Consider the following 19,343-nt stretch of genomic DNA (forward strand, 5'->3'; position numbering starts at 1 on the left):
TAGATGAGACCTTATTGTTTGTTTTGTTTTTTATGAAGGTGAAGGAAGAGGATTTGAGATTGCTCAAGGGAGACTTGGGCCAGGCCGTATTCACCACTGTATGAGAACAATAGGTTTGGCTGAACGTGCTTTGCAGATCATGTGTGAGCGTGCTGCCAAAAGGAAAACCTTTGGGAAGAAGCTGTATGAACACGTAAGAAGCATAAAATAAGATCTCAGTATTTCTTCATGTAGCGATGAAAGTCAGCTGTTGTTTTGAAGCTCATGTATCTAATGCATGATAGTTTTATCTTTCAGCAACCTCTAGCAATGGTCAGCCAGAAATTCTCAGTAATAATAAACTAAACAGCAGCATTTATACTTACATGCCTAAGAAGCAGACAGTAAATTTAACCTGTTGTTACGTGCAGCAATATATTGAATAAGTAATATAGTGTTTCATTAGTTATATTGTTTTTGGAGAAGAGTTAGATTCTTTATAGGAGGGGCGTAGCCAGACTTCGGCGGGAGGGGGGTCTAGAGCCTGAGATGAGGGAACACATTTTAGCCCCCCCCCCCCAGCGCCACCGCCAACAACGTTGACCCCCCCTGCCGACGACCCTCTCGACCCCCCCCTCCCGCCACCAACCCTCCCCCACCGTCACCTACCTTTGCTGGACGTCAGACTCACAAAAACAGAACGAAGTCTTGCGCCGGAAAAAAAGGACCTCGGCTGGTGGGGGTTGGGGTCCCCCATCAGCAAAGGTAGCGGACGGTGATGGTGATGGCGGCGGCGGGGGAGGGTTGGCGGCAGGAGGGGGGTCGAGAGGGTCATTGGCAGGGGGGTGCAGGGCCAAATCTACAGGGGCCCAGGCCCCCGTGGCCCCACATAGCTACGCCACTGCTTTATAGCAGGGGTGGGCAAAACTTTTGGCCTGAGGGCTGCATTGGGAGCCATCACTAGACTCCTGTGGAAGTCTGAATACAAAAGAAAAAATAATAATAAGGAAAAAAACAGGCACCCCCCAGCCTTGACATCAGTGCCTGACAACAAAATGGTAGAAGCTGTTATAATGAACAAATATATAGAAAAACGTGATTTAAAGGACCAAAGTCAACATGGATTCAACCAAGAGAAATCTTGCCTCTCCAATTTGCTACATTGTTTGAAGGTGTGGATAAAAGTGAGCCACTTGATGCAGTGTATCTAGATTTTCACAAAGCTTCAACAAAGTTTTTCATGAGAGACTCCTGAGAAAATTAATAAGCCATGGGATAGGAGGCAATGTTCTGTTGTGGACTGGGAACTGATTAAAAAGAGATTAGGATTAATTCTGTAAATGGAGGAAGATGAATAGTGGAGTGCCACAGGGATCGCTGCTTTTAAACATATTTATAAATGATCTGTAAATGTGAACAATGACTGAAGTGATCAAATTTGCACATGACGCAAAACTATTTAAAGCTGTTAAATTGCATGTAAACTGTGAAAAATTGTTGAAGGACCTTGCAAGACTGGGCATCCAAATGTGGACAAGTGCAAAGTGATGCACATTGGAAAGAGTAATCCAAATTATAGCTGCATTAGGAGTCACAATCCAGGAAGATGATCTAGTTGTCATTAGGGACAACATGTTGAAATCTTCTGCTCAGTGTGCGGTAGCAGCCAATAAAACAAACAGAATGTTAAGGTATTATTGGGAAAGGAATCAAAAATTAACAAAAGAAAGAATATTATAATGCCTCAGTATTGTTCCATGGTACAGTCTAATCTTTATTGGGTGCAGACTGGTCACTACATATCAAAAAAGATATAGGAAAATTAGAAAAAGTACAAAAAAGAATGACCAAATTAATTAAGGGCATGGAATGATGTGAGGAAAGGCTAAAGAGGTTAGAGCTCTTCATCTTGGAGAAGGGTCAGCTGAGGGGGGGGGGTTATTATAGACATCTACAAAATCCGGAATGAAGTGGAACGGGTAAACGTAAATCAATTGTTTGCAGTTTCAGAAAGTACAAGGACTAGGAGACACACAATGAAGTTGCATAGTAATACTTTTAAAACAATTTGTCCTCTCAATGCATGGAACTCGTTGCCAGAGGATGTGATAAAAGCTGTTAGCATAGCTAGGTTTAAAAAAGGTTCAGATAAAATCCTGGAGGCAAAGTCCAAAAACCTTTGTTAAGGTGGACTGGGGAAAGCCACTACTTGTCCCTGGGATTAAGTAGCATGGATTCTTGCTCGTTCTTGGGATTCTGCCAGGTGACTCGGCAGGATGTAGAGCTACATACAGTGGTGGAAATAAGTATTTGATCCCTTGCTGATTTTGTAAGTTTGCCCACTGACAAAGACATGAGCAGCCCATAATTGAAGGGTAGGTTATTGGTAACAGTGAGAGATAGCACATCACAAATTAAATCCGGAAAATCACATTGTGGAAAGTATATGAATTTATTTGCATTCTGCAGAGGGAAATAAGTATTTGATCCCCCACCAACCAGTAAGAGATCTGGCCCCTACAGACCAGGTAGATGCTCCAAATCAACTCGTTACCTGCATGACAGACAGCTGTCGGCAATGGTCACCTGTATGAAAGACACCTGTCTACAGACTCAGTGAATCAGTCAGACTCTAACCTCTACAAAATGGCCAAGAGCAAGGAGCTGTCTAAGGATGTCAGGGACAAGATCATACACCTGCACAAGGCTGGAATGGGCTACAAAACCATCAGTAAGACGCTGGGCGAGAAGGAGACAACTGTTGGTGCCATAGTAAGAAAATGGAAGAAGTACAAAATGACTGTCAATCGACAAAGATCTGGGGCTCCACGCAAAATCTCACCTCGTGGGGTATCCTTGATCATGAGGAAGGTTAGAAATCAGCCTACAACTACAAGGGGGGAACTTGTCAATGATCTCAAGGCAGCTGGGACCACTGTCACCACGAAAACCATTGGTAACACATTACGACATAACGGATTGCAATCCTGCAGTGCCCGCAAGGTCCCCCTGCTCCGGAAGGCACATGTGACGGCCCGTCTGAAGTTTGCCAGTGAACACCTGGATGATGCCGAGAGTGATTGGGAGAAGGTGCTGTGGTCAGATGAGACAAAAATTGAGCTCTTTGGCATGAACTCAACTCGCCGTGTTTGGAGGAAGAGAAATGCTGCCTATGACCCAAAGAACACCGTCCCCACTGTCAAGCATGGAGGTGGAAATGTTATGTTTTGGGGGTGTTTCTCTGCTAAGGGCACAGGACTACTTCACCGCATCAATGGGAGAATGGATGGGGCCATGTACCGTACAATTCTGAGTGACAACCTCCTTCCCTCCGCCAGGGCCTTAAAAATGGGTCGTGGCTGGGTCTTCCAGCACGACAATGACCCAAAACATACAGCCAAGGCAACAAAGGAGTGGCTCAGGAAGAAGCACATTAGGGTCATGGAGTGGCCTAGCCAGTCACCAGACCTTAATCCCATTGAAAACTTATGGAGGGAGCTGAAGCTGCGAGTTGCCAAGCGACAGCCCAGAACTCTTAATGATTTAGAGATGATCTGCAAAGAGGAGTGGACCAAAATTCCTCCTGACATGTGTGCAAACCTCATCATCAACTACAGAAGACGTCTGACCGCTGTGCTTGCCAACAAGGGTTTTGCCACCAAGTATTAGGTCTTGTTTGCCAGAGGGATTAAATACTTATTTCCCTCTGCAGAATGCAAATAAATTCATATACTTTCCACAATGTGATTTTCCGGATTTAATTTGTGATGTGCTATCTCTCACTGTTACCAATAACCTACCCTTCAATTATGGGCTGCTCATGTCTTTGTCAGTGGGCAAACTTACAAAATCAGCAAGGGATCAAATACTTATTTCCACCACTGTAGATCTTTGGTCTGACCCAATATGGCAATTCTTATGTTCTAGCTTTCTGTTCCTTCTCACTGCATGTGAGGCAGCCAGTACTATTCACCCTAATGCAGTCGTCACTATCAACAGCAGCAGTAAGGCAGGATCATGTCCTTTTTCCTTATGGTTGCTCTGCCAGTGTCATTCTTAAAAGTCTAAAATGTCCATCTCTGACAATGGAAAACAGACGAAACAGATACGTACGTGGAAAACAATATTTAATATATATAGATCAATAAAACATTAGCAAGCCCGACACAGGCCGTGTTTCGCCAAACTGGGCTGCATCAGGGGCTACAAAACAAACAGTTATATAACAATTAGAACAAATATAAACAAATAAAAACAAGATAATAATTATATTCCATAACCATAATTTCATACTCGGCTGATAATCATAGAACACCATGATAATATAATCTAATACATAAAAAATGAATTAAAATATCAAAATTGATATTACGAAATTTTATAAGTATGGAAAGAGAAATGCTCAGCTGATGTTTGGACTGAGAGTTTGCAGAGCGAGGACAAAGCCATTGCTGACAAATGACCAGAGAGAGCGGCGTACAGCATGGAAATACTCCAGCCGGAGCAAGAATGAATAGGAGAAAGTGTTATATAATGATGGAAATACTTTCTACATCCTTGAAAATCATGGAAAAACATTTGAGAGAAGGTTCCCAGGAGAAGAATGTAAACTAGAGTTCCTGAATCTCTTTGTTCAGCATCCAACAAAAGTAATAATCTGGGGAAGCAGAGTTGGCAGACTTCACATTGTTGGTGGGATGGTGAATGCAAGCAAATAGATTGAAATCTTCACCAAGTGTATGCTGCCAGCGGCTCAGCAGTTGTTTCTCGGTGATTACTTCTTCCAGAATGACAGTGCTCCGTGCCATCGAGCAAAACTAGTGGCAGGCTGGAAGAAAATAACCAGGTGTAGACAATTGAATGGCCAGCACAATCTCCAGATCTCAATCCAATTGAAAATTTATAGCAAGGTGTCACTGGAAATAGCTAAGAGAGTCCGTGAACAAAAGGAAACTTACCGAGTCTCTTATTGCTGCCTGGAGTCTTGTCATCACTCAATTTGAAGCTGGTGCACGCCGTGCCAGAGATGCTGACAGATTCAAAAAAAAGAACAAAGGCTTGCAATTAAGTATTAAAAACTGGAACTGTTCAAATGGCCCTTTTTAGGGCCATTACAAAAAAAAAAAATCAATTCCTAGAAGAGATTAATATTAATATGCCCTATAGTAGTTGTATTATTGAACTGTAGTTCTGTACATGCATTTATATTGCATGGCATAGCAGTACAGACAAGTTCCCCCAGAGCAAATAACATCTCAGTCAACATTCTGATAGAAACTTATAGTCAGAAAAGAACGCACAATTGAATTTTGATAGTAAGCACGTGCATTGTCTTGGAATTCTGAAAAAGAATTTACCATACTAACACAAAACCATATACTTTAGCTTATGTTTTGCATATGGAGGGCCAGAAACTGCCTTTAGCAATTAGACAATTATGCTTGTTAGAAACATTTTGGCCTCCCAATGGATTGCTCACTATATTTGCCTCTCCTAGGTAATAACGATTCTCCTCCTGGTATAGAAGATATGGGATTTCAAACCTGGAAAATGAAGGGGATAATAAACGTGGGTCAGCTGAAAGCAAATATTGCCCTACAAATCTTGTCCTTTGAGGTTTTGCAGTGAACTTGTAACTTGGACCTGTCTGATTAGGGTTGGTTACATTCAGATGATCTTTTATGTTAAATGCCGTTTGGAGTGAAAATAATTTTGATCACTTTTGGCCATAAGAAGGAATTGATAAAGGCCCTATTGGTGCATATTACGTAGAATATGTGAAGAAATGTAATCTAATCTAATACCAGCACTTATAGGCTGCTTTTCCCCTGCAATTGAGCCCAGAGTGGTTTACAAAGAAACTTTTAAAAGAACAATTCCAAAAACAAGAATTTAATACTCAACCACAAGTTTATGAAATAAAAAATAAGTTTTTAAATGTTTATAAAAGACTAGATAAGTGGATTGTTTTTTTAAAATCAGTATAGGAAGATCCAGCCCCCTTTGCACGCACAGTTCAAAAATAGATGAGAGACACATTGGAGAATTATAGCCAAGGAGACTTTTTGGAGGGTGAGCTCAATAGCACTGATCTAGTGGACAGTGCACAATTAAAGGAAGTGCATTACAAAATCTTACATCATTTATATTTCCATCCACGTAGGATGCATACAATTTAACCTGATTGAGCTTGGAACTGTATAAAATGTGGAATAGCTGACGCCTCATATGTTCATTGCTGGTGGAACTGTCTGAATATCAGACTATTCTGGGATGGTATACGGGATCACTTAGATATCTATTGGGTAGACCTTTGTTAAAAAGTAAAGAACCATGTATAGGATCTGAATGACAACCTAGAACTGGAACGTGAAGAATTTTGTTTGTTTTTCATGGAGAGGGTGTTCGATGCTTGGAATGTTTTCCTGAGGGGAAGCAGTAGAGACAAAAAGTGATGATGAAATTCAAAAAGGCATGGGATGAACACACAGGATCTCTAATTAGAAAATGGATGGTATAAAATAAACAAAACTTAAATGGCAACTCCAGCTGTGAAGAGTGCGGGACAGACTTGTACAGTGGGGGAAATAAGTATTTGATCCCTTGCTGATTTTGTAAGTTTGCCCACTGACAAAGACATGAGCAGCCCATAATTGAAGGGTAGGTTATTGGTAACAGTGAGAGATAGCACATCACAAATTAAATCCGGAAAATCACATTGTGGAAAGTATATGAATTTATTTGCATTCTGCAGAGGGAAATAAGTATTTAATCCCTCTGGCAAACAAGACCTAATACTTGGTGGCAAAACCCTTGTTGGCAAGCACAGCGGTCAGACGTCTTCTGTAGTTGATGATGAGGTTTGCACACATGTCAGGAGGAATTTTGGTCCACTCCTCTTTGCAGATCATCTCTAAATCATTAAGAGTTCTGGGCTGTCGCTTGGCAACTCGCATCTTCAGCTCCCTCCATAAGTTTTCAATGGGATTAAGGTCTGGTGACTGGCTAGGCCACTCCATGACCCTAATGTGCTTCTTCCTGAGCCACTCCTTTGTTGCCTTGGCTGTATGTTTTGGGTCATTGTCGTGCTGGAAGACCCAGCCACGACCCATTTTTAAGGCCCTGGCGGAGGGAAGGAGGTTGTCACTCAGAATTGTACGGTACATGGCCCCATCCATTCTCCCATTGATGCGGTGAAGTAGTCCTGTGCCCTTAGCAGAGAAACACCCCCAAAACATAACATTTCCACCTCCATGCTTGACAGTGGGGACGGTGTTCTTTGGGTCATAGGCAGCATTTCTCTTCCTCCAAACACGGCGAGTTGAGTTCATGCCAAAGAGCTCAATTTTTGTCTCATCTGACCACAGCACCTTCTCCCAATCACTCTCGGCATCATCCAGGTGTTCACTGGCAAACTTCAGACGGGCCGTCACATGTGCCTTCCGGAGCAGGGGGACCTTGCGGGCACTGCAGGATTGCAATCCGTTATGTCGTAATGTGTTACCAATGGTTTTCGTGGTGACAGTGGTCCCAGCTGTCTTGAGATCATTGACAAGTTCCCCCCTTGTAGTTGTAGGCTGATTTCTAACCTTCCTCATGATCAAGGATACCCCACGAGGTGAGATTTTGCGTGGAGCCCCAGATCTTTGTCGATTGACAGTCATTTTGTACTTCTTCCATTTTCTTACTATGGCACCAACAGTTGTCTCCTTCTCGTCCAGCGTCTTACTGATGGTTTTGTAGCCCATTCCAGCCTTGTGCAGGTGTATGATCTTGTCCCTGACATCCTTAGACAGCTCCTTGCTCTTGGCCATTTTGTAGAGGTTAGAGTCTGACTGATTCACTGAGTCTGTGGACAGGTGTCTTTCATACAGGTGACCATTGCCGACAGCTGTCTGTCATGCAGGTAACGAGTTGATTTGGAGCATCTACCTGGTCTGTAGGGGCCAGATCTCTTACTGGTTGGTGGGGGATCAAATACTTATTTCCCTCTGCAGAATGCAAATAAATTCATATACTTTCCACAATGTGATTTTCCGGATTTAATTTGTGATGTGCTATCTCTCACTGTTACCAATAACCTACCCTTCAATTATGGGCTGCTCATGTCTTTGTCAGTGGGCAAACTTACAAAATCAGCAAGGGATCAAATACTTATTTCCCCCACTGTATGATCTGTGACCCATATGTGGCAATCCAGTTTAGGATGGGCTGGAAAGGACTTCGACAGCAACTTCAGTAGCTGGAAAATGACCTTCTTTCCTATTCGGATTTTGGATGTTTTTTGCAAAACATCCAAAGTTGGACTTAGATGTCATATTGAAAATGCCCCTTCACGTATGTAACAATCCTACAAAAATACAATGTATAATCACCTTTCCTTAAAAGATAAAATGTACACTATATCCGGAAAAAAAATCAGGAATCCCAACATTTTTCCAAATAACCCAAAAACAAATGTACTATTATTTAAAAATTATTACCATTATTGGCAAGTGTTAGTGCAAGATGCTGTAAAAACTGGATGAGCCCTGTTTTTCAAAATGACATCATTCAGGAAGTGACCATTGAGCTCCATGTTAGCAAAATGGCATTTAGGGAAGAAGATAAAGTTGCAATTAAATTTTTGCAACAAAAGGCATACAGCGCAATGCATTTGGTAAGGATGTTTCCTAATAAAAGCTGAACTAATGTATTTTCAAAGGTCATACTAAATGTTTAAACAATTGCAAAGAATTTTGAAAAACCATGTAAGGGATCCTGTTTTGTCTGGACACCGCGTAGTAAACTCTCAAAATTGGAGGGCAAGATAGCACGGGGTATCTTCATTATTTCTAAAAAATATTTTTAAAGGTAAATTTGGAGCTACCAAGGGTACTTTGGGAAAATTAATAAATTTCTAACAACCTTGTTCACTAAACTGTGTTAGCGGCTGGCGATGCACTAAAGCCAACACAGCCATTCATTTTGAATAGGCTGTATCGGCATTGCTGCGCGGCTTAGTAAACAGGGGTAAGTGTTTTTGGTGAACTACATTTTCCAAGTAATCATGCTTACATAACTTAAAAGAATCTTCCAACATGGTCACTTTATTTTCCACAAAAATAACTCTCTTTTCCAAACTTCTATAATTTTCCACCAATTGTGTTAAAGCGGTCAAGGAAGCCAATTTTTGGGAGATAGCTCATACTTTACAAACGCGTCCCAGAAGGTATCTAAACATAAGAACATAAGCATTGCTAAACTGGGACAGTATCCCATTTCCAACAGTGGCCAATCCAGGTCACAAGTATCTGGCAAGATTCCAAAGAGTTATGCTGCTTATCCTAGAAATAAACAGTGCATTTTCTCAAGTCCATCTTAATAACTGCTTATGGACTTTTTAGTAAATTAGCCAAACCTTTTTTAAAACTCTGCTAAGCTAACTGCTTTTACCACATTCTCTGGCAACGAATTTCAGAGTTTAATTACATGTTGAGTAAAGAAATATTTTCTCCAATTTGTTTTAAATTTACTACTTAGAAGCTTCATTGCGTGCCCCCTAGTCCTAGTATTTTTGGAAAGAGTAAACAAGCGATTCGCGTCTACCCATTCCACTCCACTCAGTATTTTATAGATCTCTTTCATATCTCCGCTCAGCTGTCTCTTCTCCAAACTGAAGAGCCCTAGCCTCTTTAACCTTTCCTTATAGGGAAGTCATCCCATCCCCTTTATTATTTTCATCATCCTTCTCTATACCTTTTCTAATTCTGCTAAATCTTTTTTTAGATGTGGTGACCAAACTTTCACATAGTATTTGAGATGTGGTCACACTATGGAGCAATTCAAAGGCATTATAATCTCATTTTTGTTTTCCATTCCTTTCCTAATAATTCCTAACATTATATTTGCCTTCTTAGCCGCCATTGCACACTGAGCTGAGAGTTTCAACATATCAGCGATGACAACTAGATCCTTTCCCTGCGCGATGACTCCAAATGTGGAACCTTGCATCACGTAGCTATAGTTTGGGTTCCTATTTTCTACATGCCTCACTTTGCACTTGCTCACATTAAATGTCATCTGCCATTTGGATGCCCAGTCTTCCACTCTCGTAAGGTTCTCTTGCAATTTTTCACAATCCTCTTATGATTTAACAAATAACATTGTGTCATCAGCAGATTTAATTACCTCACTAGTTATTCCCATTTAACAAGAATAGGTTTTACCGCAAAGGTCAAGCATCCTAGCTCTTCGCCCTTCTCTCAGACCTTCTTCCGTGCCAGCAGGTCTCGCAGAGATGGTTGCACCAACCTCACTGGCTGTTAGAGGCAGCATTTTGATAGCTCGGGCTGGCTCTGCTACGGGGATTCTACTTGCGTCATCAGTAGTTGCCTCTTCCCCACAAGCACCGAGTAAAGTTGTTGGATCTGTGGGATTTGTCCTCTCCTCCAGACTCACTGTGATTTCCATCTCCCTCACCCGGTCCTGCCCGCTGTATGTTCTCAGCTCTGGAACTTTCTTCGCCGCTGGTGTCCATCAGTCCAGCTGTTGGAGGTACAGTTGACTCTGCAGAATAAGTGTGCTTCTTCCCCTTCATTAGGGCAAGAGGAATGTCATTTAAAAGGAAAATAGTAAAAGCAGCCGAAAAGAGAGATTCCTATTGCTCTCTTCCAAATGCCATTTTGCCCTCAGACGTCTTCACCTTATATAGTTGGGAGCTTTTCTATGTTTATTTTGGTTGAACTATCATTGTAAATGTGTTACTGAATGCCAATCTGTGAAATATGTTTTTCGAACCTGAACAGTTGACTGCCTTTCTAGATTCCAAGAACAGGAATCCAGTGGCATAGCGAGGGGGGCTGCCACCCGGGGCGGGGCGGTTCACCGTTCTACCCCCCCCGGGTGCAGCACGATGACATACCCCCCCTTGGCGCATCGACACCCCCCCCCCCCCGACCCAGTGCCCACCCTCTTCCGTCCAACCAGCTCCCTACCTTAAAAAAAATATCGGAATCCGAAGCGAGGCGCAGCGCCTCACGCCTGCACGTAAAAGAAATGTGCACCATCTCATCGGGCCTTCCCTCGCTCTGTCTGTCCCTCCCTCCGCTGACGCAACTTCCTATTTCCGCAAGGGCGGGACAGAGTGAGAGAAGGACCGATATTTTTTTAAAGGTAGCGGGAGCTGGTTGGACGGAGGAGGGTGGGCACTGGGGGGGGGGGGTGTCGATGCACCGAGGGGGGGGGAGCTGGCAGGGAGCACCCCCCCCCCCGAGCTGACACCCGGGGCAGGGCGGACCGCCCCTCCCGCCCCCCCCCCTTGCTACGCCACTGCAGGAATCTAAGGACCCTGTTTACTAAGCTGCGCTGTAGACGCACTAACTTTTTAGCACATGCTAATGCTAGATATACCCATAGAAAATATATGGGTGTCTCTAGCATTAGCAAGCACTAAAAAGTTAGCGCGGCTTAGTAAACAGGGCCCTAAACCAGCAAGAAATTTCACTCAATAAAAGTAGTACTTCACTTAACTATCTTCTTGTTTTCCTTTTATAAATAAAATTCGTGCTATATTTTCCCTTCTCCCCATTTTTTGGTGGACTGATTATTATTATTATTAATTAGGATTTATTTACCGCCTTTTTGAAAGAATTCACTGAAGGCAGGATGAAATGATATGTATTTTCCTTTTTCTTATTATGAATATTTTTTCTTTGTCTGGTTCCCTTCCTTGTTACTGTAATAAGATATGTTGTCTTGAAAATTTATTTACATAATCATGCAAATACATTTTTTTAATGTGTTTTATTTCAAGTCTAGTAAAAAAGGCCCGTTTCTGTTTTAAAGGAAACGGGCGCTAGCAAGGTTTTCCTGGGAGTGTGTATGTTTGAGAGAGAGTGTGTGTGAGAGTGACTGTGTGAGAGAGAGTGAATGTGCGAGTGTGTGTGTGTGTGACACAGAGAGAGTGAGACTGTGTGCGAGTGTGTGTGTGAGAATGAGAGTATGTGCCAGGGTCCCCCCTCCCTCCCAGTTGCAGGGTCGTCAACCCCCCGGGGTCTGTCTCGCAGTTGCAGGGGTTTCCCCCCCCCTTCCCCTTTCCCCCCTCCCCAGTTGCAGGGTCCCCCCTCCCTCCCTTCCTCCCAGTTGCAGGATCCCCCCTCCCAGTTGCAGGGTGTGTTTGTCTCCCTCCTCCTTTTGTCCTGCAAGTTTTAAGGCACTGTCTATCCAGTTGAAAGAGCTTTAGACTTGTTTCAGATGGAACAACATTTTAAAAACGACAATGTGAAGCAGCTGCAAGTTTTTGCTTGTTTTTCAGTGTATACCAATGACGGCTGCGTAGGGGAGTGGAAACAGAGATTAACCAGTGTGCTTCATTGCTTACCTAGACTTGCTTTGCTCACTTCCACACCTGTCTATTGAACTTGCTGCAGCATCGCATAGGTTTGCTACCTTTGTTTTGAGTGAACGGGGATGACGGCTGCGCTGGAGTAGGACCCGCTGCTGTTTGCCTCCTCTGTCTTGCGAGTCGCCAGTGGACCCCGACCCCCATCCTGAGCCCTCATCCACCTCCTGCAGATTCGACACTCACCACAGGCGCTTGCTCGCCGTGTCGCCGCCCTCCCTCTTCGTCCTCTCCGATTGAGGGCGGTTAGTGTGCGCAGGTGGTTCAGGAGGTTCGCAGGCAGTGTGCAGCGATTCCCAGGTAGGGGGAGGAGTAGGGAAATGCGTGTTTCCCTACTCCTCCCCCTGCCTGTGTCGCGGTTTGCTGCTGGCTGGCTGGGTCACAGTTTTCCTGGGTGGCGGTTTGTTGCTGGGCGTCGTGCTGGACTCGGAGGCGCAGCCAATCAGTGGCACTTCATTCATGACGTCACTTTTATCTACTCCATTGGAAGTAGACCACCTCTGGCTAGAAGCCACGGTTCCAGGCAACCTCAGAACGTTGGAGGTGAGAATTATTATATAGGATGATAAAAAAAACTTTTTCACAGCACTGTGTATTTGAATTTGGCTTGCATCTTCTTCAGTAGTAGCTCAATGTGAGTTACATTCAGGTACGCTAGGTATTTCCCTGTCTTCTGAGAACTTACAATCTGTTTGTACCTGAGGCAATGGAGGGTTAAGTGACTTGCCCAAGACTACAAGGAGCAGCAGCCGGATTTGAACCAGGCTTCCCTGGCTGTCAGCTGGATATTCTAACTACTAGGCTACTCCTCCATACAGCTGTAGAATATCACTGCTGCACTTTACGTATATGTTGGGGGGAAATGTGAAAAAGTCTCAGAAGTTGCACATACCAGCTGTCTTATAAAGAGCATACCGAGACAGTAGAGGGGAAAGCAAAACAAATTTCTGAAAAAGGCAACTGTTTTCAAACCACAGTGTGATTGCAAATGGCAGTGCTAATTCATTCATCTGTCTGACATGCAGGAGAAAAGAGCTAATGACCTTTTCCAGTGTAATTTTGTATATCCATATAGCAGATTGGGAACATCCGGTACACGTTACATACTGCAGCTGTCCTCTTCAGTGTTTTACAGACCTGTTAAACAGTCAGTTGGAGAAAGAAACTGCAGTTAACTCATGACTACACGCATAGAGCTCCCTATATTTATATATTATAATTATACAAATTCAGAGACACAACCACCTATGCTGTGGCTTAGCTCACAATGATAAACCCTGAAGCCCTTTGCTGAGTATGAAACATATGGTTGCAGGTGGTCTTTGGATAACTTTATTTTAAGATGCTTTGTGTTTTTTTCCTGAGTTTTAGTGCCAGGGGACACAGGGGTTCTGTCTGTTCATATTAAAGAAGTTTTAACAAAAAGAAAGTTTGAAGCTTATACCTCACCCTTCTGCCATATAGCTTCTCTCCTGTTGCTTGCTTATTTCTTGCATAGTAGATGACAATAGATAAAGTCCAGTTAGCCCATTCAGTGTGTCCAGTTCTCTGTCAATATGCAAGATAAAATCAACCGGTGGAATTGTGCCAACATAGGCCCCACTCTCTCAGAGCTCATACAGACTAATAGCAGCAAACATAATTTTGAAAATGTTTGAGAGTAGAGAGATGTGGTGGCCATGTTAATCCGCTTTTAAAGGAAATAAAAGAAAATAAAACATAGAAAAGAAAATAAGATGATACCTTTTTTATTGGACTAACTTAATACATTTTATGATTACCTTTCGAAGGTAGCCCTTCATCAGATCAGAATAAGCATGTGTGAGAGTTTTTCTGTCTGTGTGGATGCTGCTGAGGCAGGGCCAGTGCTAGGGTCTCTGGTGCCCCCCTGCAGACACAGGGCAACGGGTAATCATGGCAGTTTTCGGTGCCCCTCAATGTTTGCGCCCCCTGCTGTCTGCCATGCATACTCTGTTTACCACCTAATGCCGGCCCTGTGCTAAAGTGCTCAGTTTTGGTTTGGTTTTTTTTTTGTCTGTGTTGGAGTTTAAATATGGATCTTGTTCTCCCCTGGTTTTTCTCTCTATTTGTGTAACATTTAGACCTACCTTGTTTGTTTTTCTCCATTTGTAAAAAAAAAAAAAAGTATCATATATACCCCCCCCCCCAAAAAAAAAAAAAAACATAAAAACAAGTGAATTTAGTCTGGTTAGTCACCCTTTTCCAATAACAGGTAGGTCACACCACTGATCCTCAAACAGTACCCATACAGGAGGAGATGTCAGTCTGACACCAAAAAATGATGTTTACCTTTCACATCAATCAATTCTTTGTGCTTCCCACTTGCTTACAGTCATTAAATTGCAGGCATGCTTAGACATTAGTCCTTGAAAGGACTAAACCTCATCAGAGATCTACCCAACTGTGTCATTTGAGCTGAAGAAACCAGGAGTAACAGTATTCAAACACATTCTGGTCTATATTCAAAACAATTTAAGTGGACAAGAGAGGCTTCTGCCTGCTTAAATCGCTCTTTGCGGGCCAGCCACCAATATTCAGTGGCACCTTAATTGAGCAGTGCTGCTAATATGGGCTCTGATCAGCCACTATTGAAGTGGGCCAGAGAGGAACTTTCTGAGGGCGGAGTCAGGGAGGAGCTGGCAGCTATGCAGGTGCTGGCAATATGCAGTGCCGGTGCCCGCAAAGCTAAATATTTATCTATTTATTTATAGTATTTGTATCCCCCATTTTCCCACACACTAGCAGGCTCAATGTGGCTTACAAGACACCGTATTGGGTCGATGTTAAACAAATACAATCAGAAATAGGGTAAGGGAAGGTAGAGGTAGATGGGAACAATAAATGACAAAGGAAATAAGAAATAACATTGAGGCATATTTTCAAAGCACTTAGCCTCCCAAAGTTCCATACGTTTCTATGGAACTTTGGGAGGCTAAGTGCTTTGAAAATAAGCCCCACTGTCTTTTAAATCAGTGCAGGGTTGAGGCAGCTAGGCAGATTCAGAAGGGTAGGCCTTACAATACAAATAGGTCTTTAAAGTTCGCCGGAATTCTAGATGGTCATGTATCGCTTTCACTCTTTTTGGTAATGAATTCCACATTTGAGTACTTAAGTAGGTGAAATAGGACGCGTAGGACGATTTATATTTAAGACCAATGCAATTAGGATAATGAAGATTCATATAGGTACGAGATGATCTGATACTATTCCTGGCTGGAAGATCAATCAGGGCAATCATATAACCAGGGGCTGCACCTTAGATTATCTTGTGGACCAAAGTTTGAAGGTAATGCGGGCCATGATAGGGAGCCAGTGCAGTTTCAGTCTAAGAGGTATAGCACTATCATATTTTGTTTTGTTGAATATCAATCTGGCCGCTGTGTTCTGGGCAGTCTGGAGTTTTTTCAGAAGCTGGACCTTACAACCCGCATATAATCCATTATAGTAATCCAAGTGGCTTAGTGCCAGTGATTGTGTCAAGTTGCGGAATACTTCCCTCGGGAAGTAGGGTCTTATATGCTTAAGCTTCCACATGGAATAAAACATCTTCTTTACAATGGCTGTAGCTTGATTTTCTAGGGTAAGATGTCTATCGATAATAACACCTAAGATACTAAATAGGACCACATAAATAGCAGCCCTAACTTTGGTCAATTAGCTATGCAGATGCCGGCACTGAATATCGGCCAAAACCTGCATAACTTCTGGGTCTCAGCCTGAAGTGTGACGATCCACCCCCCAGAAGAACATCCAGAATCCTCCTGGATACCTTCCTCCTACCTCCCCTCTCCCAGAACATCCTGACTGCCTCCCCTGCCCCCCCCCCCCCCCACCTGCCCAATCCCTGGTAATCTAGCAAAAAATGGGCAGGAACGATGCTACCTTTTCAAAATGGCTGCTGTGACTTCAAGCAGCAGCCTCACAGTACTACTGTAAAAGGGCCCTTCTGTTCCTCAAATAAATGACCTTATTATGTAAAAGCTGTATTATGTGTTTACTCAGGTTCCCTTTGTCTAATATTACATTTTGTTTAAAGATCAGAAACCATTCAGTGTGATATATATGTAAAAATAGGGGGAATCAGGAGGAGGCAAAATGTTTTTCACATCACTGTATCTCTTAGGTAGGAGACCTTACTTACTCCTGACTTTCCTTGTTGGGAGAATCCTTTCCTCCCTTCCTACTCCTTTGTTCTTTTGTGGAGGAAGACTTTTATTTATATTTCGTCTGAAGGAAGAGGCTCTTGTTCTCATCTCACATACTGTTTTTCATGTGAAGAAATTTTTAGTTCCCTCCAAAACGCTACAGGGAACTCCTGCTATGAGAGTGTTGGCATATAGGCCCATTCCACTTTGCATCGTGGAGTGGAGGAGTGGCCTAGTGGTTAGGGGGGTGGACTTTGGTTCTGGGGAACTGAGGAACTGAGTTCAATTCCCACTTCAGGCACAGGCAGCTCCTTGTGACTCTGGGCAAGTCACTTAACCCTCCATTGCCCCATGTAAGCCACATTGAGCCTGCCATGAGTGGGAAAGCGCGGGGTACAAATGTAACAAAAAAAAATAAAGACTTTCAGCAGAGCATCTCTTATCTGAGTAGGAGCTTCTCCTACCTGGATAAGTGCCACTTTATATTGGTCCCTATGAGTTCAAGTGCCTGATCCATGAGGAAATTACCTCAGTCCACAGTATCAGTGATTTCCAGATACTAAAGATGTAGAAAATTATTCCCATAGTGAATAAAGGAGTTTTCGCTTGTAAAGACCTTTTTATAATAAAGGACTTTAAAAAAAACTACCCCAAGTTCTTTCCTAAACTGGTGTTAGATTTCCACCTTACTCAGTTGTCATTTAGCATTTTTCTCTAGACCCTATCTTCACTAAAATGAAAAGGTTCTTCAAAAGAGTTGTCAGTTTCTACCTAGCACTGACTCAAGTCCATAAAAATTCAATCCCACTTTTTGTTTCTTTTGGCCCAAACAGATTTAAGAGTGTAATGACAAAGTACACCATTTCTGCTGAAGTAGCAAATTGCATCTCCTGGTATGCTGCAGACAAGTTGACCTTAGAGGGGCGTGATAATATCATTGGCGTATCTAGGTGTGGAGGCCTGGGCCCCTGGTTGGCTGGTGGGGGTCCCCAACCCCCACCAGCTGAAGACTTCGCCCAGCTCTGGTCTGCAGCGGCACCGCTGTATTGTCTGTCCTGCTCTCTCTTCCCCTCACGTCGGGCATGCGGCAGTGGTGCTTCAGCTGGCGGGGATTGGGGACCCCGCCAGCCAAGATATACAGTGGCAGAGGGGGGGGCGACATCTGGGTGGTGACCAAAATGTGACCCCCAACCTTGGGCTCTGGCCCCCTTTGAGGTCTGGCTACGCCCCTGGCATAATATTGGTTACCCTCCACTGAGAACATTTATAAGGCTGCAATGTGGCGTTCAGAGCACACATTCACATTCCATTTAATGCCTGGATACAGCCTCACAGCAGGATTAATGGTTTAGACTGTTCTCTGTAGGGCCCATTGTATAACCTTGGGTTATCTTTCCTATTGTTTAAAAAAAAAATATTAAGAGTTTTTCTGAACCACCAAAAACCACATTCACGCCTATTGATGATGGTATTTTTTTATTTCTGTTTCTTTTTTGTTGTTGTTGGTGGAGAAAGCCTTTAGGAAGTCTAATTTGGGCAACTATGTTGAACTGCTTGTCTTAAGAGAAAGCAAGGTTTATTACCTATATCAGGTGTTCTGTGAAGACATGTGTTTCGTCTCATAATCCCAGCCAAACTAGCAAAGTAGGGTAATGCAATGAGCCTCCTATAAAAATGCCATGGACCTGCTATTTTATTTGATTGTTCATGTATGTATGTATTGTAATAATGTTTTTTTCTCTTGCATGTAGTGTGCAACTCCTGAAACAGGCGGTCTCGCTGAAACAGCAGTCCATGTCAAGTCTATGACTTGAACTGAATTTAAGAAAGACTTTCCTCTTGATCCTTCTTTCATTTTTGTGGGAGGCTCATTGCATTTCCCTACTTTGCTTGTTTGGTTGTGGTTCCTGTCATAGGATGTTTTTCTTCTTTTGCTTCTGTTTGATCTCATAATCCCTTTATCCCTCCTCTTTAAAGTTGTTTACTCCCCAGTCAGAGCTATTATATGAAATTTAGGGTGGCCATGGTATTCTTGGAACTACCACCCATGAGCAATAAAAAGCTATTAGGCCATTCTAGAAAATTCTGAAGAAATCTATCCGTTTGGCACTTGTAACCCATTTCTGTGACTGGTTAACTGCTCACTTCAGCGAACACCTGTTAAATGTGTCAGGGTACTTCTGATTTCTATTAATGATTACATCAGTTTTCCAATTTCTGCTGGAGGAACATTTGAAAAATTTACTCCAGAGAAGTCACATAAACATTGGATTAAAAGCTGGACTGTTAATGATAATTTTTTTTCTCTGTTAACTGAATTGTCTAAACAATGCCAGTAGCACTTCTTGAGGCCTGAAAGCAAAAATGAGCCAAGTTTTAATTAGGTCCAGATAGTACTGGAACATGAAAAAGTCCACAACATAAACACACAAGTAATAAACTCATGTTTTTCAGTTAGTAATCCTTATTGACAGTAAGCCGGTCTAATTACATTTTTCTCCTAATGTTTGGGTGCAGTGGAAATTCATTATATGGTTGTATATGAGCTCCTGAAAAGTTTGATTCAAATTCTTTGCTTTTGCTCTAATAACAAGCAAGCTCAATGAATTCACATACATGAGTTATTGATACATATCTATGAAACTAGTTGTCTTTGCTAAAGCATAATAATTATGAGCAAACAATTTTACTTTATCTGTTGACAAACAGGATTTGTCAGGCACTGATGCCATCCAGTGGTGCTGGGACAGAATAGCTCCCTCAGAGTTCAGAACCCCTGGATTCTATATAGGTCATCAAAAGCTGGGCAGATTCAC

At 42.7% G+C, this 19,343-nt stretch overlaps 1 protein-coding gene across 4 annotated transcripts in view; it reads left to right on the top strand.

Moving 5' to 3' along the window:
* Nucleotides 1–19,343, top strand: part of ACAD11 (acyl-CoA dehydrogenase family member 11) — a 305,211-nt gene that overhangs the window by 194,940 nt on the left and 90,928 nt on the right. For all 4 annotated transcript variants that reach the window (XR_003942519.1, XR_003942520.1, XM_030206676.1 and 1 more), the window contains exon 17: nt 39–193. Coding sequence is in view for 2 of the 4 variants with exons in the window: in XM_030206676.1 (XP_030062536.1) it covers nt 39–193 (155 nt within the window). In the remaining 2 variants the exon portion in view is untranslated. The remainder of the gene's footprint in view (nt 1–38; nt 194–19,343) is intronic.

This window comes from Microcaecilia unicolor, chromosome 1 (assembly GCF_901765095.1).
Source record: "Microcaecilia unicolor chromosome 1, aMicUni1.1, whole genome shotgun sequence".
Classification (NCBI taxonomy): Eukaryota; Metazoa; Chordata; class Amphibia; order Gymnophiona; family Siphonopidae; genus Microcaecilia; species Microcaecilia unicolor.